This window comes from Panthera tigris, chromosome E2 (genome assembly GCF_018350195.1).
Source record: "Panthera tigris isolate Pti1 chromosome E2, P.tigris_Pti1_mat1.1, whole genome shotgun sequence".
Lineage (NCBI taxonomy): Eukaryota > Metazoa > Chordata > Mammalia > Carnivora > Felidae > Panthera > Panthera tigris.
Genome location: NC_056674.1, coordinates 2,776,857 through 2,797,075, shown reverse-complemented (window position 1 = coordinate 2,797,075; position 20,219 = coordinate 2,776,857). Strand labels below are relative to the sequence as shown.

The following is a 20,219-nucleotide window of genomic DNA, read 5'->3' as shown; positions in this document are numbered from 1 at the left end:
CGTGAGATCATGACCTGAGTTGAGGTTGGATGCTCAACTGACTGAGCCACTCAGGTACCCCTCTACTTATCCTTTAGAATATGCTACTCCAACAGCTTTTTTAAAAAATTCAGTATTCTTCAGGCACCTGGGTGGCTCAGTTTGTTAATCTTCTGACTCTTGATTTTAGCTCAGGTCATGATCTCACGATTCATGAGATTGAGCCCTGTGTCAGGCTCTGCACTGACAGTGTGGAACCTGATTGGAATTCTCTCTCTCCCTCTCTCTCTCTGACCCTCTCGCTCCCTCTCAAAGTAAATAATAAGCATAAAAGAAAATTCAGTATTCTTTTTTTCACTTGCATATACAGAGTTTAATCCAATGTTTTCTTTTTCAAATATACATAAATACATTGCTTAATTAAACATGGCCTGGTTTTCTGTTGCCTCTACCATAAATTATTCATGCCTTATTGACCCTATATAGAACTCAATTTTGGTTGAATATTAAAAATTTATTTATTTTTAATTTTTTCAAATTTATTAAAATTTTTTTTTTACATTTATTTATTTTTGAGAGAGTGAGACAGAGGACAAGCAAGGGAGGGGCAGAGAGAGAAGGAGACACAGAATCTGAAGCAGGCTCCAGGCTCTGAGCAAGTGTTCAGCACAGAGCCCGACACAGGGCCTGAACCCACAAACTGCGAGATCATGACCTGAGCCGAAGTCAGTCACTTAATTGACTGAGCCACCCAGGTGCCACTAAAATTTATTTATTGTTTAATTTACATCCAAGTTAGTTTGCATATGGTGCAACAATGATTTCAGGAGTAGATGCCACTTACCCATTTAGCCCATCCACCCTCCCACAAACTTTTAGCAAACTTTATTTTTCAGAGCAGTTTTAGGTGCACAGCAAAATCAAGAGGAAGGTACAGAGATTTCCCATACATCCCTTGACTCTATTTATGCCCCCATACATTGACAAATCTCAGTCCTGACTCCCTCCCACTTGTGTTGTATTTGTTCTTGCCATTGTTGAAATTGGCAAGCTTATTCTAAAATTGTTAAAATGCAAAAAAAAAAAAAATATATATATATATAGACTATCCAAACCGATCTTGAAAAGCAACTAATTGACTTGCCATAATTAACGTTCATAGGATTGAGGGCCGTCTTCTCATCTATCTTGTGAATTTTCTCTTTAATGTTTTGCCCTATTTTCTATTTGCTTTATGGCCTTTTCCTTGATTTTAAAGAATCTCATGCTACCCTACCATCTGTCCTACATATTACTTCTCCCTGAATCTTGTGTGTACATCTGGGAATACTTCTTCCCAGGGCAAAGTCTGAAAATAAAGGACAGCCTGGTTGACTGATGAGAGACGAGGGAGCAGTGCCCTCTGGATGATTTGGGAATCTGGTCATGACCTCCTGTGGAGGTACATGGACATTGGGGCTGCCCATGGATTCTGAAGCAGGATAGACTAGCTTCAAGTGGGATATTCTACAGGAGTAAAAGACATGGGGCCATAAATGGTAAGAATTGTGGTATTTAAGTCAGAGGAGACTCTAGGTACCAGATCAAAGAGAGATGCTCAGTTTGAGCCAATTGTGGTGTTGGCCCGATTCTGGAAACACGAGAGCATTGAGGAAAATGCCCATTTGGAGATATTATGAAAGAGACCCTTGACCCAGCCTTGAGTTTCAATTCTATGGATGGCAATGCTGACTCTGAACTTAGATTTTTCCACAGGGAACATAGAAACAGCTACTCTTCAGGAACTTCCCACCAGTTACCGAAAATTACCATTAATTACCAGAAGTGGCTTGTAAAGACTTGCAGTGGGATGAAATCCTCTCGTTAGAGATGCCCCAGACTCTCCATGCAGGCAGTGTCACCTAGACTACACATGACATGGTAATGGCATCTCTGTGGGGAGATCAGGTCTAGGGGCCCTATAACTATGGCTCATCCTGGTTGACACTTCTCTGCACAAAGCTCTGGAGCAAAGACCAGCCAGGTGAGTGCTTCTTTATGTTCAGTCTCAGGGAAATAACCAGGAGACAAGGAGTCTGCAATAGGACAAGAATTCAAAACTGGGTTTGTGTAGTAAGGTTGTAGAGGTGCTCTGGCTGGGCTGGTGACTAGTGGATATGTGCTGGGGAGTGTCCCTGGGTGGGACTACAGTGGGGAGGTTCACTGCAGATCTCTGTGTTCTAGGGTCCCTGCCAAGGAGAGAGAAAGAAGATGGGGATCTCGTTGGGCTCTGAGCCAAGCTTTGGATGAGGAGAGCCACTGACCTTAACCATGTTCAAAAGTCTGCTAATTTTCTCAGACCTAACCGATTTTTAGGCTTGTGTGTATATACAAGTAGAAACTTCATGTGTAGAGCTTGGGTTATAACTTCAAAATCCTGACATTAATAAGATCCGTTGACACACACATTCATGTACAAACAGATATTCCGAGAGAAAAACAGTCTGTGGCGTAATGATATTATGATTTAATGACCCTATTTTTTTTTCTTTCTGAAATCCTGCTAGAGGATGCAATTGCCTCTTTTATTCCTCCTGAGATTTTTGGGGGGTCATTTTTTTGGTTTTGTTTTGTATTGTGTGTGTGTGTGTGTGTGTGTGGCATCGAGAGAGAAAAAATGTTAGATGAATTATATTTAATTTTCAAGTCTCAGAAGTAGTTTGGAGGAACATACCTGATCTGTTCTTCCCATTTAACATAGTAATACATTTTCTTCATATCCCTGGTAGTGGTAGATACTCAAAACAAGGGAAAAAATACTACCTACCATAATCAAAATTTCTACTCTTACCACTTTAAAAAAACTTATTTAATGTTTATTTATTTTGGAGAGAGAGAGAGAGACAGAGACAGAGTATGGGCAGGGGAGGGACAGAGAGAGAGGGAGACACAGAATCTGAAACAGGCTCCAGGCTCTGAGCTGTCAGCACAGAGCCCAATGTGGGGCTCAAACTCACAAACCACGAGATCATGACATGAGCCAAGGTCAGACACTTAACCAACTGAGCTACCCAGGCACCCTGTCTACTTTTAACACCATATGGGAACTAACTTCCTTCTGGTCACTGTGATCAACACTTGACATGGAAATCACATTGTGTGTTCACTCTGAGGACATTTTAGGGTCATACTGTATATTCAGAAGGCTACTGATTTTTTTCCTTCTGTCTAATCACTCTGATGAATAACGTTAAGGGTTCTCGAAAGCTGACAGTTGATTTTCTTGCAATTTTAACGAGTTATATTATCTTATATATTTGAACATGGGTTTGCATTTTCCTACTTCATTATCTTAGGTTAATGAATTATGATGACAGGATAATTGTGAACTCTAAAAGGGATACAATGTGCCTGTCTCCTCTCACTCATTTATTCACTAAGTGTATATTTATTTAACACTTTTTGTGGGTCAATCACATTTTTTTTTTAAACAAGGCAGGCATGGTGCTTAGATTCATGGCAACTTACATTTTGGCGAAGAGTCAGATTATAAAAGTAAACAGAAATACAAAGTAATAACGTGAAATTGTGAATTGGTGTCCATGACATGCTCTCAAGGTTGAGTTGCCTGTAGGATATGACTGTGTCTCCCTTTTCAGAAGGAGAAAAGGCCCAGGATCCCTTCATGAGGTCATGTAAGTATAAGAAGAGTCCTTATGCCAGCACTAACACAGCCTGCTGTTCACTCCAGACCGCCCTGAAGCATTCACCATGTCTTTTCAGAACAATGTCCAAAGAACCACAGGGGAAGTGGCTCTGACAACCATCTTGCTTTTCCAGATGGGCATTGGGACTCTGGCCAATGTCACTCTCTTCTTCTTTAATGTCTCTCCAATCTTGTGTGGACACAAGCAGAGGCTCCCCAACACCATTCTCACCCACAAGGCTGTAGCCAATTTCTTAGTTCCTCTCTCTGCTGGGATTCCCCACAAGATGGCGGCTTTTGTTTTGAGGAAGCCCCTGTCCAGTCTTGGGTGTAAATTTGTATATTATGTACACAGAGTAGCTCGCGGCACCACCATGTGCTGCACCTGCGTCCTGAGCACCCATCAGTTCTTCATACTCATCCCAGAGAGGGCGGTGTGGAGGATGCTCAGAGGAAGAACCCCCAAGATCATTGATCCTTTCTGCTGTATCTGCTGGATGTTCAGTGTCTTAATGAATATCTATGTTCCTGTGAAAGTCACTGGTTCACAGGACACAGGAAACAGTAGTGACATCCTCGGGAAGTGGTTCTGCTCATCCTCAACTCCGAGTGCAGGCACTGTCATCCTGTGGTTTGTCTCCGATGCCATATTTATTGGTCTCATGATCTGGTCCAGTGGCTCCATGGCGCTGTTCCTGTACAGGCACCACCAGAGAATACAGTATATTCACACCCCCAATGGCTACCGCAAATGTTCCCTGGAGATCAGAGCTGCCCACACCATCCTGATGCTGGTGGCCACCTTTGTGAACTTTTATGTGCTGAATTCCATTTTTGCGTTTTATGTCACTGTCTTTTTAGATTTCCGTCTATGGTTGATAGAGACTTCTAATATTTTGGCTTCATGTTTCCCCACTTTTAGCCCCTTCTTGCTGATCCTTCGGGATTCTGGGGTTCCTAGGTCCCACTCTTGAGTTGTTAGAAATCAAATGTAAATATGCAGAAGACCGCTTTGATAACTACCATGATCACTGTATTCAGTGACCGTTTACTCAGCACTGTTTTTTAACGTAATATCCACAGTGATCTTAGAGGGTGACTTTGATACTGGGGTTGCACCAAGAGAACTCAAAGTCAATCTGCAAATTATGAGCTTGAAACGGACACACAAAGTTGCTGAGGAAACATGTCTCCCCCTTGACCACTGCAGCTGCTGAAACGAATCTGTTTTCTTCAGGAGTATTCGAAGTGTTTCTGCAAATTTTATCTCAGTGTGGGCATGCCGGACACACTGGCATACATTGGTACATAAATCCAATATTTATGTAGATAAATACAACTCCATGGAGGGCAGAGGCTTTATTTCATGGATGCAGGTAAGAAACCTGGCAGATGGAGGAATTTTCTATGTGACTTTCTTACTGTATTTCACTCCTGTTTCCCTAATATGCTGTAGTATTACAGAAAATCAATGTTGTCCAATGGGTTGCTTTGCCTTTGAACCTTGCAGATTTTCTTTACATGGTTGAGTTCATTGATCAGATAAACAAAGTAGGAGTGCCTGGGTGGCTCAGTCGGTTGAGCATCGGACTTCAGCTGAGGTAATGATCTCGCAATTCATGAGTTCGAGCCCTGAGTCGGGCTCTTTGCTGACAGCTCAGAGCCTGGAGACTGCTTCAGATTCTGTGTTTCCCTCTCTCTCTGCCCGTCCACTGCTTGGGACTCTGTCTCTTCAAAAATAAATAAACATTAAATACGCTTAAAAAAAGATAAAGTAATATTGAGGGTTAAAGCTACCGTCTGTAGATCTGTCATTCAGATTTTTTAGTTTACCACTGAAATATAGAAACTGGGGACTTAATTTTGTCTTTGTCCCATCTGCTTTTTTCTTTGTTTTTCCTTTTGCCTCTTTTTGGGATGTCTGATATTTCTAATAGTTCCTTTTAAAAATTAGTGGTGACAGGGAGCCTGGGTGGCTCAGTTGGTTAAGCGTCCAACTTTGGCTCAGGTTATAATTTCATCGTTTGTGAGTTCAAGCCCCATGTTGGGTTCTGCTCTGACAGCACAGAGCCTGCTTGGGATCTTCTGTCTCCCTTTCTCCCTGCCCCCTCCCACTTTCACTTTCTATCTCTCTCAAAAATAAAGATTGAAAAAATTAATGGTGTTAAGGTATAACTATTTTTAGTGGTTGTTGTAGCTGTTTTAAAGCAGCTTTCCAGGGCACCTGGGTGGTTCAGTCATTAAGTGTCCAGCTTCAGCTCAGGTCATGATCTCACAGTCCATGAGTTCGAGCCCCGTGTCAGGCTCCATGCTGACAGCTCAGAGCCTGGAGCCTGCTGCGGATTCTGTGTCTCCCTCTCTCTCTGCCCCTCCCCCACTCACACTCTGTCTCTCTCCCTCTTTTAAAAATAAATAAGCATTAAAAAAATAAAAATAAATAAAGTGGCTTTCCAAAATGTTATATCCTAGTGAGAACTACTGTGACCATTTCACAGAATATGTAAGAATATGTAAGAATTTTGCAATAGTGTAATTCCATGTATCTTATAATTTTTATATTATTTTTATAAATTTTTATTCTACATATGTTATTACCCACAATTAATGCTATTATTTTTTGCTGTCATGAGCCAGTTGTCTCTTATAGAAAATAAGGAATTATAATATAGTATAGATTACACATGTATCCACATGATTGCCAATTCTGCTGATAATAATTCTTTTGTGTGTATTTTCCTCTGGTAGAATTTTCCTTCAGTATTAAGCACCTCCTTCAGCTGTTTTGGAATACAGGTTTGCTCTGTGTGAATTGTTTCAGTGTTTATTTATTTAAATATATATTTATTTCACTTGCTGTTTTTCCTATTGTACAAAATGTCTATTTGAAAAAAAGTAATAAAATATGATCAATGATAAAAATATTTAGCAATATCCAATCTCATTTTAAAAATTGAGAAGTTCAATGCCTTTGAATTATTTTTATTTTTAAAATTATTAATTTGAAATAATTTCAAATATACGTAATTTTCTTTCTTCCCCAGATACCCCAATAGTTAACATTTTACCACACTTATTTATCAACTAATTTCTGTGTGTTTTATTCTGTTATCACTTTTTTTTTCTGACCCACTTGAGAGCAATGTACATACAAGGTGTACATCATCCCAAACTCACTAGTGTGGTTTTCCCTCAAACAAAGACATGACTACATAACAATATTCTGTCCTTTGATTTAGAAAATCAATGTAGATACACCACCACTGCTGTATCCACGGGTCATACTCAAATTTTCCAAGAGATCAAAAACATCTCCTTTTCCTTTCTGGTTGGGATTCCCAACTGGGAATGTGTGCTATGCTTCATTGCCCATGTCTCTTCCTTCTTCTCCAGGCTCAAACTGTTAGGATGACTTTCCCTTTCTTTTATATTCTCACCCTGTTTTGTTCTGTTGAATGACACTCCCCTGGGTCTCTCTGGGCTTCTTACGACCAAATTCAGCTCACACTTCCTTGGTAGCAGGACCTTGGAAAAGAGGCTGTCCTCTTCCCAATGTTTCTCATCATGGCACATTATGGGGAGATGTCTTTCCTTTTTTAGGTTTATTTATTTATTTTGAGAGAGCAAGAGAGCTCAAGTGGGGAAGGGATAGAGAGGCAGAGAGAATCCCAAACAGGCTCCACATTGCCAGCGCAGAGACTGATACAGGGCTCAAACTCACGAACTGTGAGATAACCTGAGCTGAAGTTGGACATTTAACTGACTGAGCCACCCAGGTGCCCATTTTTTTTTAAGTAGGCTTCATACCCAGAGCAGAGCCCAACACTGGCTTGAGCTCAAGACCCTGAGATCAAGACCTGAGCTGAGATCAAGAGTTGGATGCTTAACCAACTGAACCACCCAGGCGCCCCAATGGGGAGATATCTTGAGACTATCCTAATATGCTGTTCCTCATCACCTTATACTCACCTGCCTTAGCTGTCACAGCTCCCATGGGAATCAATAAACAATAGGATGGTTCTCTCATATCAGCCCTCAACATTAGTAGGAATCTACTGAAGAAAGAGGCTTCCCTTCACCCCATGTATTTATTTAATCATTCATTCATTCATTCACTTCTATTCCTGTCAAAAGGATCCCTAAATTCTTGTATGATTTAATAGATTGCATTCTGATACAGTCATTTATCTGTTTTTATGTTCATGTAGTCCCAGATTGGCCAATAGAAGATCTGTATAGCTGCACGGTTTAAAAAAAGGAGTCGTTGTAGGCTCATCTTGTGCTGTTTTCCATGTAGCCCTTGCATCCATCATTTAACCAAAGAATACTGATGCCTTCAAATGGAGGTTGGTTGCTAGACACTAAGACCTGTTTTTATCTTTGTACATTGCTCCTAGTATGCCATTCCTTCTGGGACCTCCCAGCAAAAAGCTCATGATTAGGTTTCATACACATGCACACATGCATGTCCATAATGAATTATGAGTTACTCACATTTGAATTACTCCAATTCAAAACCAACCCCCAGGATTAATTCTAGCTTCTCTCTGTTCTCTGCTTATAAACAGTGACAAAGCTGTGCTACATTCACTTCAATATATTTCTTATTTGCTCAACCGTGATTTACATGCTCGAGGATCCCAATCTCGTAACTACTCTGCTTGCGTCCTCTGTCTGCTTTCTCCCATCCCCCCAGCACTCTCATGCAATGCAGGTTTCTTGCTACTGTTCCTGACATGGCTCTCCTATCTCCTCACCACCTGCGTCCCTGGATTGGTGGTGACTAAAACACTCAACGACATGGTTGCTTTGCCTACTCCTGCCCTCACTGCCCTGCATTCTAGAAGGATTCCTTCTACTACCTCTACTCTATTCTACCTACTACCTCTGCAGTTCTGCCAACTGCAAGGCAGCCCGAGAGGGGAAGGACATGGCAAGAGAGGGATGAACACGGGAAAGAGGAGAGAAGAAGGTGTCACCCGAATTTCTGAAGGGCTTTCTCACTGGATGCAAAACTGTACACTGACCCTTGGCTTCTTTCCTTTCATTTGCCCAAGATTGCAGAGCTGGAGTGGGACAGGCTACAATCAAAGATAGATGGGTCTGGCAGCAACTTGTAAATGTAGAAGAATGATGGAATTAGAGTATTGTTGACTGGCAATTGCCATAGAGAAAGATTATTTGATAGTTGTTTTTTGCTTTTGTTTTTGTTTTTTTTAGTTCTGTGGCATTTTCATGTGGCCAGATCCAGAAGGATCCCACTTTACTTAAGCCCAAAGTTGTTTTTGGTGGGAATTCATTTCAGTCCCCCAAAGTCATGACAGTTTCTGCCCTGACTTCCACCCTCTTGCATATCCTGCACTTTCCAGTCTACAAAATATGCTGCTTTGAACCATCCAAGGACAGGTCTTGGGATTAGCATTTTTGTGTGGCTGTGACAGGCAGTCTCTCTCTTGATTCCACACACAATTTTACTGGAACCAGAGGCCTTAACTCTTGAAAGAACCCATCACTTCAAGCACCAGGGGAAGCATACATGGAGATCACCAAATCTGTGGCACAAGCAAATGACTTGGATAATATAAGTATCTGGAATTGACACCAAATCCTCTCTCTGAAAGTCATCATCTCTGTAAGAAGGAAAACGAAATGGGAGTAGCTCTGTGGAAAGCAAGTGAAGGGAACTGAGGGGGGAAGGCAGAGGGTCTGAACACATCAAATGTTCCCACAGGAAAATCAACATCCGCAGAACCCAAATCATTGCTGTCAACTTAGATAAGTACAGGTCTACAATTGTTGGGGAAACTGTTCTCTTTACAGTGACTGTAACAAATTACTTGCTTGTTTATGCTTTTTATCTTTTTAATATATTTTTTAATGTTTTATTTATTTTTGAGAGAGCAAGCAGGGGAGGGGCAGAGGGAGAAAGAGAGACAGAGAGAGAGAGAGAGAGAGAGAGAGAGAGAGAGGATCCCAAACAGGCTCTGCGCTGTTAGCACAGAGCCCGACATGGGGCTTGCACTCATGAACTGTGAGATCGTGACCTGAACTAAGGTTAACTCAGAGGCTCAACCAACAGGGCCACAGATGGCTTGTTTATCCTTCCTATTAAAGCATACAAATTTACTTCTGGGCTATGAGATCTTATGCTCCTAGCAACCTGTTGGGTCATTCAACATTTTATGAATCAGAGCAGACATCTAATCACATCAACCACGGTGCCATTTTTAACATTTCTGCTCTATCTGTGCTCTTATATAGTCATTATCTTTATTATAATGCTTGTGGTTAATGAGTCTACAGGCTTGTGTGCTTGAAAACATCCATTAAAATTTCTATTTTAATGAGCAAATGTTAAATAGTGCTCTTTGAAATGATAAATGTTCAAACCGGTATAAAATATTGTGGGTGAAACATAGTGTTAGAGAATTAGCCCTAGGGGCACCTGGGTGGCTCAGTCTGTTAAGCATCTGACTCTTGATCACAGCGTAGGTCTTGATCTCAGCATTGTGAGTTCAAGTCCCACATGGGGCTCTGCACAGGGGGTGAAGCTTACTTTAAAAAATTAGGGGTGCCTGGGTGGCTCAGTCACTTGAGCGTCGGACTCTTAATTTTGGCTTGGGTCGTGATCCCAGGGTCATGGGATCAGGACCCGTGTTGGGTGTCACATTGAATGTGGAGGCTCCTTGGGATTCTCTGTCTGTCTCCCTCTGCCCCTCTGCTCCTCTCCCCTTCTTGTCTTCTCTCATTCTCTTTCTAAAATAAAATTTAAAAAAGAATTAGCCCTAAAAGTAGAATAAAAAACACGAAGACATACTCGATAGTAAACAAAATCTGGTAAAAAAGAACAATTTCTGGGTGAAAAGACTGTTGGAAATCCATGGAGGGGGTGTAAGGTTGTCCCAGAGGTTGGGGGCACTACAGGCTTTCAGATACAGGGTGCGTTGCTGGCACTGGAAGTCTGAATTCTTTTGTTATCATATTATATTTCCTATATGGCTTTGCCCTAAGCCCAATGCATAGATAAAGGAATGCTTTATCCCTGTGCAAATGATCCAGGAGGGGAGTCTGGTTGCACAATGAGAGGCTCAGGAGGCAGGGCTGAGTGGCTACTTGGAAGGGAAATTATCTTCCTTTGGAGTCATGTGGGCATTAGGGATACCCGTATTTTGACGTGGGGAAGATGGTTTGAAAATGGGCTATTTTCCAGACTGGAAAGCCATAGGGTCATAAATAGCAAGAAGCATGGAATTTAAAGTCATGTTAAGACCAGAGCCCTGACCCAGTGATCACGGTCAGTATTTTGGAAAGCTGAAAAAGCACCGAGGAGCACGCCCCCTTGGAAATCCAGCAAAGGGAGTCCTGTAGAGACTTTCCTGGTGTGATCTGAAACTGGCCCCCATACAGAGAGGGCAGGGACAGACCAGAGAAAGACGCAAGCACTTCCAGGTTAGTAGGTGGCCATTTTAACAGCAAAAGGAACTTACACACGAGACTTGTCTTGGGCAGCAGCAAGACTAACGAATCCCCACATCTGCTCTCCAACCCTTAAAGGTTTGTAAAGAGGCATTAACTGGGCTCAGGCATGTGTACTGTGCAGATGTTTTCAACATCACATCACTCTGTCAAGGCTACGTCCTTGGAGCAGCCTCTGGTGTGGGAAAACCAAGCGGATCCTACATTCCAAGGTCAGAGGAGAGAATGAAGTGCCTCTGAGTATCTGGGTTCAGCTCATGGGTAAGTCACTAGTCACGTCTTCTTGATCATGTTCCCTGATGCACCTTTGGGTATCCCTTTAATGCCAGGTTACAACTGGTTCTGAGCTACAGTTTTCCACAGAGAATGTAGACAAATTTTCCGGCTGTTTGGCTACCCATCCCCCCCATGGGGATCTTCTCATTAATTGCCAGAAGTTGTCCTTAATCATGAAAAGAGGATGGTGGTGATTTGCACTGGGGATAAAATTTATGCTCTGTTGGAGACACCCCAGATGTTCTATGCAGGTAGTGTTACCGAGACAACAGGTGACATCTGTGTGGGGAGATCAGGTCTAGGAACCTGTCTCTATAACTATGGCTAGTCCTGTCTGACACTTCTGTGCACAGACTCTGGAGCAAAAACCCGTCAGGTGAATGGTTTCTTATGTTCAGGGCAAAATCCAGGAGAGCAGGGTCTCCAACAAGAGAGGTACTTGAGGGTGTGGTTGTGCACCAACATTGGGCAGGACACATGCCCACCGTGTCTCACTCTGAGGGTCTGCATCTGTGCCACAGCTGGGTGGAGGGTGTGTGTGTATGTGTGTTGGGGGTGTCTCAGAGTGAGACTAGATTCGTGTGGTTCATTGCAAATCCTGTGCCTTGGGTCCCTGACCATAAGAGAGAGGAGGCCCTGGTCTCTTTGGAATCTGTGCCAAGCCCTTGATGACCAGAGTCACTGAGTTCTTTCCCATTGGTTTTTTTTTTTTTATAAATTTTTTTTTAACATTTATTTATTTTTGAGACAGAGAGAGAGCATGAACAGGGGAGGGTCAGAGAAAGAGGGAGACACAGAATCTGAAAGAGGCTCCAGGCTCTGAGCTGTCAGCACAGAGCCTGACGCGGGGCTCAAACCCACGGACCGCGAGATCATGACCTGAGCCGAAGTCGGACGCTTAACCGACTGAGCCACCCAGGCGCCCCTCTTTCCCATTGTTAAAAAGGAATTATTTGGGGCGCCTGGGTGGCTCAGTCGGTTAAGCATCTGACTTCGGCTTAGGTCATGGTCTTGTGGTCTGTGGGTTTGACCCCATGTCCGGCTCTATGCTGACAGCTCAGAGCCTGGATCTGCTTTAAATTCTGTGTCTCTTTCTCTCCCTGCCCCTGCCCTGCTCATGCTCTCTCTCTCTCTCTCTCTCTCTCTCTCTCTCTCTCAAAAATAAACATTGAGAAAACATTTTTTAAAAAAGGTATTGTTTTATTGGCCCTGAACAGATTGAGGCTTGCATGTGAAACAACTCTCAGTGTCTCTCTATCCAGGGCCTTTTCCCCTGTTGTCCACAGCACGTGATGATGCCTCTAGGAGGCTCTTCTGGGCTCTACGTTATCACTTTACTACAAAGCAGCTCTAGGGTCTGCGTTCATCTGTGATGAGATGGGGTGCACACCCCTCTGCCGGCTCAGCACCACAGTTAACTCTGGCTGCTTCCATATACTGTATGCACCTAGTCACAGAAGCAAAAAGATTCTGGAAAATATGAGGAAGCTAGTGGAATAGAAAGTGTAGGCACAAGAGACACAGCTGCCTTTAAATTTCTTTTTCTTTCTTTCATTCATTCTTTCTTTTTTTTTTTTTTGCCTTTAAACTTTGTTTTAGTGAAAGTGGAGCTGTATCATCGGAAATGTTGCAAAAATAGGGCTTCAGGGTCTTTTCTTTCTTTTTAGGACCGGCTGGCATGCAGTTTGTCTTGTTATGTGGAAAGTGAGTCACTGAGGCTACAGTAAAACCCAGCACCCTGGCGTGCCAGGGAATTTGCAGGTAATTAATTGTAAGTCAAAGGAGACACCAGAAAGCGTTCTGTCTTTCCTCCTGCGATTGTGGCTCACCGTGTCCAGGTGGTACGGTTTGAGCATCTATCAGGAGCATCTATTAGGAGAATACTTCATGCCCTCACAAAGCTCAATGCAGGGGTAGAGAGAGAATGAAGGAGTAAATAAGGCAAGGGATACGCCCCACTTTGAGATGAAGAGAAGAAGCAGGTGTGGTGATGGAAAAGGACCGTCAGGTGTCTGAGCAGGTGAAGTAGAGTGCATTGCAGCTAGAGGAGGTGGGAGATGTTTGGGGTGCTGGGTGGAGGGGCATCCAGGAGGAGAAGGAGGAACGTGGGTTCCTTGCGTGATGAAGTGAAAACACGTTTCTGGTTCTTTCTAGGGAAGTGAGTTCAGCTGGCTCCTGTAAGAAAAGGGATGGAGGGCGAGATAGGTTGGAAATGTAATCGGCTTCCTGGCCAGAAATGCAGTTGTCCTCCTGTGTGTCCCTGCCAGCGGTAAGTAGTGACAGCTTTGGGCTGCACTGCTCTTTTCTATTGTTTTGCTGGCTTCTGTTTCATTATTTATGTTCTGCTATTTGTTATTTGCTTCCTTCTACATACTTTGGGCTTCATTTGTTCTTTTTTTTTTTTTTTTTTTTTTTTGTTCCTTGAGGTATAAAGTGAGGTGGTTTATTGAGCTCTTTTTTTTCCTTAAGGTAGGCGTTTATCCCTATAAATAGCCCTCTTAGAACAGTTTCTGTTGAATCCCATAAGTTTGGTGTATTGTGTTTGCGTTTATGCTGGTCTCAAAATATTTTTTTGGCTTCCCTTTTGGTTTCTTCTTCGCTCCATTGGATGTTCGGGAGTGCGTGGTTTAATCTGCACATAAATGTGGATTTTCCAGGTTTCCTGCTGTTACCGATTATTAGTTTCATGTCATTGTGGCTCGAAAAGATACTTGATGCAATTTCAGTCTTTGCAAGTCTGTTAAGATGTGTTTTGGGTGGTAACCTAGGACATCTCCGGGCAGATACTCTGCATGTGTGCATGGAGGTACGTGTATCTGCTGCTGTGGGCAGGTGGTCAGGATATCTGTAGGTCTAGCTGGTCTGTATTGAGCTCTGGGGGCAATGCTTCTAATTGAGACTCTGTCTGGTGACCTATCCACTGAGGAACGTGGGGGCATTGCTCATACTCTAAATGAGTAGAAAAGGGCCCTTCTACCTTTAACTTGGTGCAGGAAGAGGAGAGAGAAAATTTTAGTGAGATGAACTCTGGTTCATTTTCCAGTCTCACACAATAGTGTGAGTGTTGGAGTATAGTTGATCTGTTCATTGCATTTTCCATGTTATTATTCTTCCCTCCTATCCCTCGCTGTGGCAGGAAATTAAAACAAGGGAACAAATAACACCTGTCATAAAAATAGTTCCTACCACCACTTGAGAACTTTGTTCTACCTGTTGTGATCTCAGACATGAAATTGACCTTGCATATCTACATGTGGTTTACGAGCGCTGGTCTGTGTTGATGCAGACTTTACTTTTCTATAGTCTTTAAATTTTTTTTCATGTTTATTTATTTTTGAGAGAAAGAGCACAAAGTGGGGGAGGGTCAGAGAGAGAGGGAGACACAGAATCGGAAGCAGGGTCCAGGCTCTCAGATCTCAACGCAAGGTTCAAACCCATGGACCATGAGATCATGATTTGAGCTGTAATTGGGTGTTCAACTGACTGAGTCACCCAAGTGCCCCACCCAAACTTTACTTTTAAGTGAGAAAACAGATGCACAGAGGGTGATGCTCCCCAGGTGGGATTAAGCTCATAAATGGATAATTATAACACACCATAAGAGCTTCTAGGATGCAGAGTTTGGAATCTTCCTCTACTCAGAGATTAAGCCTCTGACCCAAGGTTATGTCATTCCCATATCCCCAATGATGGAACAGGTTCTCAGAGCTCAAGGCTGTGTTCTCATGTCCCAGCACCATTAATTACCATTGATGACTGGGGAATAAGAGATAAGACCTGAACTGGGTGAATCCAAAGCAGATGGTAACAAACTTTTCATGGTGTGGCTTCTTGTGCTGTTTTTTTTTTTTTTTTACACAGTAGTTCCATAACATGGTCCCAATTTTCCCCTAGAGAAAGAAGGATTAGTACCTCAGGGATTTTTAAAAATTTATTTTACCTTCTGACAGTGGGTTCTCAATTCTGCAGTAATAATTAGGATTATTGCTTTTAGAAGGCTTCACACCTTTTCTTGGAATAAATCTATTTTTCTGTTGTAGGTAACAGAGTCTTCTTTTTCACTCATAAAGCTTCAGATCAGTCTTTATTTTAATGCACCACCTAATGTGTGCTATGGTTGCTTTTGAGCTCAAGTACCTATTTTGATTCTCGTTTATAATATCTAGAACGAGGACGCGTGGTTGGCTCAGTCGGTTGTGCGTCCAACCCAGGTCGTGATCCCAGGGTCATGCCCCTCGTTGGGCTCTGTGTGGAGTGTGGAGTTGGCTTGAGATCATCTCCATCCCCCCTCCCTCTCCCTCCTCTCGCGCCCCCTCCCCTCCTCTCGCGCCCCCTCCCCTCCTCTCGCGCCCCCTCCCCTCCTCTCGCGCCCCCTCCCCTCCTCTCGCGCCCCCTCCCCTCCTCTCGCGCCCCCTCCCCTCCTCTCGCGCCCCCTCCCCTCCTCTCGCGCCCCCTCCCCTCCTCTCGCGCCCCCTCCCCTCCTCCTGCTCTCTCTCTTAAAAAAAATTAAAAAAAAAATCCAGAACCAACTAAAGAGTCAGACAAAATGCAGGAACTCAAAAACTACTGAAGATGTAAAGCAATCTGTGTGTGCAATGGTTTAATGATACTCTTTTACTAGCTTTACTGAGATATAATTGACTAACAAAATTGTCTCTACTGAAGGTGTACAACTTGATGTTTTGATCGGCTGTTTTGAGTAGTGTTTACTTTTTGGTGTGGACTGAGGTGTGCTGAAAAAGCTCTCCAGGAACAGACTTCTCAACAAGTTACAATCTGTGGAATTATTAATAACTAGAATTCTTTGGCCACTAGGGATATTTTCTATACTGAGTAGCGGATCTGAGGACGTTTCAGGGACATGTTGTGTATTCAGGTGACTACTGATTTTTTTGAAAATTGCTTTAATATATAATACTGAGTTCTCAGAAGTTGAATGTGTATTCTTGTAATTTTTAGATAATCTTATAATTTGTGTATTGTTTTTGCATTTCCATTTAACTTTTTTTTAATGTTTATTTATTTTTGAGAGAGAAGGAGAGACAGAGTATGAGTGGGGAAGGGTCAGAGAGAGAGGGAGACACAGAATCTGAAGCAGGCTCCAGGCTCTGAGCTGTCAGCACAGAGACCGAGGCAGGGCTCGAACTCACAGACTGCAAGATCATAACCTGAGCTGAAGTGCTAGACTTAACCGACTGAGCCACCCAGGTGCCCCTCCATTTAACTTTATTAATGTATTATAATGGCAGACAGGATGATAATGAATTATAAAGACCCTACAGTAACATTCTTGTTGTCTCCTTTCACATGTTTATTTACAAAGTACACATTTATGTCATACTCATTATGTGTCAACCATATTTTTGACCAAGACAGGCATGCTTCTTACGTTCATGGATTTTATATTTGGGCAGGGGGTCGGAGCATGAAACTAAAGAGACATAACTACAAAGTAATAACGTGAAATTGGGAAATTGGTGTCCGTGGTATGTCATCCAGGTTGAGTTGCCTGTGGAATATGGTCACATGTCCCTTGTCAGAAGAAGAAAAGCCATAGGATCCCTTTACAAGGTCATAGAACTACGAAGAGCCACCAATGAGCCTACTCTTCACTCCAGGCCACTCTGAAGTGCTCACAATGTCTTTTCAGAACAATATCCTAAGAACCACAGGGGAAGTGGCTCTGAAAACCATCTTTGTGGTATAGATTGGAGTTGGGTCTTTTACCAATGTCATAACATATCTCCAATCTTGTGTGGACACCAGCGGAGGCTCCCCAACATGATTCTCCCCCACATGGCTATAGCCAATCTCTTGGCTCTTCTTTCCACTGGGACTCCACATGCTATGGCATCTTTTGTCTTAAAGCAACCCCTGTCCACCTTTGGGTGTAAACTTGTCTGTTACACCCGCCAAATGGATCGCACCACCTCCCTGTGCTCCACCTGGGTCCTGAGCACCTTTCAGTGTGTCCCTCTCTTCCCCAGGAGAGCAGGGAGGATGATGCTCAGAGGAAGAGCCCCCAAGGTCCTTGGTCTTTACTCTTGAACCTGCTGGATTTCCAGTGTCTTAATTAATATCTATGTTCCTGTGAAAATCACTGGTTCACAGGACACATAAAACTATACCCAAGGCAAATGGTTTTGTTCATCCATAGGACCTACTACAGGAGTTGTCTTTTTTTTTTTAATGTTTTATTTTTGAGAGAGAGAGAGAGAGAGAGAGAGAGAGAGGCAGGCAGGCAGGCAGGCAGGCAGAATCTGAAGCAGGCTACAGAGCCCAACACGGGGCTCCAACTCACCAACCGTGAGATCATGACCTGAGCCAAAGTCGGACACCCAACCGACTGAGCCACCCAGGCACCCCAGGCTTTTTATTCTTGTTGTCCGTCTCTGATTCCATCTTTATTGGGCTCATAGTCTGTTCCACTGGTTCCATGGTGCCACTCCTGCACAGGCACCACCAGAAAATACAGTATATTCATAACTGCAAAGGCTACCACAAATGCCCACCAGAGACCAGAGCTGCCCACGCCATCGTGATGCTGGTGGCCATCTTTGTTGTCTTCTACATGCTGAATTCTATTCTTGCTTTTTATATCATTACTTTAGTAGGCTCTTACCTATGGTTGATGTATACTTCTCATACTTTGGCTTCATGTTCTCCTACTATTTGTCTCTTACTGCTGATCCTTAGGGATTCTACAGTTCCGAATTTCCACTCTTGAATGTTGAAAATGGCTATTAAGAATCTAAATCTATAGAAGTCAGCTTCAACAATAGCCATGATTATACTGTTCAGTAAATCATTCCCTGAACACCAGTTACCAGTTTTTTTTAACATAAAATACACAATGATCGTTATATCTTTAATTGAAATATAATTGACACATTATGCAAGTCTAAGATGTGTAACATGTAAATTTGATATATTTACATATTGCAATATGATTACCAAGGTAGCATTAGCTAACACCTCTATCATGTAATTATCATTTCTTCCTTCATAGTGGGAACAATTAAGATCTAATCTCTCAGCAATTTTGAAATTTGTAATGCAGGATTGTTGATTATAATCACTATGCTGTGCGTTAGCTCTCCAGGACGTCTTTATCTATGTGTTTTCAGTTTGTACTTGTAAATAACATATCCCCAATTTCCCTACCATCCAGCCTCTGTTAACCACCATTCTATTCTATGTTTTTACAACTTTGGCTTTTTTAGATTTCACATATAAGTGGCATCATATGGTATTTGTCTTTCTTTGTCTGACTTATCTCACTTAGCATTCATGCCCTTAAGATCCATCTATGTTGTTGAAAATGGCAGGATTCCCTTCTGTATCATGGCTGAGAAATGCTCCATTATGTGTATATGTATCACAACATCTTTATCCATTCATCTGTTGGACACTTAGGTTGTCTCCATGTCTTGTCTATTGTGAATAATGCCGCAATAAACATGGGAGTGCATATCTTTTCAAGTTCCTGTTTTTTATTTCCTTTGGATACACACACACACACACACAAACATATATGCCTATGTATATATACATATATATGTATATACACACACATATATATACACACATACACACACACCCATAATTAGAATTGTTGGATCATACTGTCATTCTATTTTTAATATTTTGAGGAAACTCCATATTGTTTTTCATAGTTGCTATACCAGTTTACATTCCTACCAATAGTGCACAAGGGTTCCATATTCTCAAAATCCTCAACACTTGCTATCTCTTTTTGATAATAACCATTCTAACAGGTGTGAGGTGACAACTCCTTGTGGGTTTGATTTGTATTTCCCTTATGATTAATGATATTAAGCATCCATTCATGTACCTGTTGGCCATTTGGATGTCTTCTTTGGGGAAAAATGTCTATTCAGTTCCTCTGTCCATTTTTTAAATTGGGTTTTTAAAAAATTATTGAGATGTAGGAATTGTTTATATATTTTGGGTATTAACCCCTTAACCCGTATGGTTTGCAAATAGGATGCCTTTTCATTTTGTTGTTTCTTTTGCTGTGCAGAAGCTTTTAAGTTGGTGGTACCATTTGTTGATTATGCTTTTATTGCTTTTGCTCTTGGAGTCTTATTAAAAAACAAAAAAAAAATATTGATAAGACCAATGTTGAGGAGATTCTCTCCTACATATTCTTTTGAAAGTTTTATGGCATCAAGTCTTATGTTTAAGTCTTTAAACATAAAGTTAAGTTGATTTTGAGTTGATTTTTGTGATTGGAAAAGGGGTCCAATTTCATTCTTCTGCATGCTTTTACCCAATCTTTCAAAGCCATTTGCTGAAGAGACTATTTCCTCAATGAGTGTTCTTGGTTTCCTTGTCAAATATTGGCTGGCCATATATGTGGGGGGTTATTTTTGGACTCTGTCTCATTGGGCTATGTGGATATTTTTATACTAGTAATGTACATACAATATTTTTTAGTGTTTATTTATTTTTGAGAGAGAGAGCACGAGCAGGGGAGGGGCAGAGAGAGAGGGAGACACAGAATCTGAAGCAGGCTCCAGGTTCTGAGCTGTCAGTACAGAGCCTGATGCGAGGCTTGAACCCACGAACCACAAGATCATGACCATAGCTAAAGTCCGATGCTTAGCCAACTGAGCCACCCATGTGCCCCAGTAATGTACTTTTTAAATTTCTATAGCTTAGTAGTATATTTTGAAATCAGAAGTGTGATGCCTTTGGCTTTTTCGTTCTCATGATTGCTTTGGTTATTCAAGGTCTTTTGTGGTTCCATACATAGTTGAAGAATTTTTTTCTATTTCTGGGA

The 20,219-nt window shown here is 42.1% G+C and overlaps 1 protein-coding gene and 1 pseudogene across 1 annotated transcript; both read left to right on the top strand.

Annotated features, from left to right (window-relative positions):
• Positions 1-3,729: 3,729 nt before the first annotated feature.
• LOC102949292 (vomeronasal type-1 receptor 1-like) lies at positions 3,730-4,638 on the top strand. Its single transcript, XM_007080612.1, has one exon. The coding sequence runs from the start codon at positions 3,730-3,732 to the stop codon at positions 4,636-4,638; it is 909 nt and encodes a 302-aa protein (XP_007080674.1).
• Positions 4,639-17,051: 12,413 nt separating this feature from the next.
• LOC102957100 lies at positions 17,052-18,140 on the top strand (annotated as a pseudogene).
• The last annotated feature ends 2,079 nt before the right edge of the window (positions 18,141-20,219 follow it).

Coding starts and splice junctions, on each gene's coding strand:
- LOC102949292 (XM_007080612.1), top strand. CDS start 3,730: ATGTCTTTTCAGAACAATGTCCAAAGAACCACAGGGGAAGTGGCTCTG.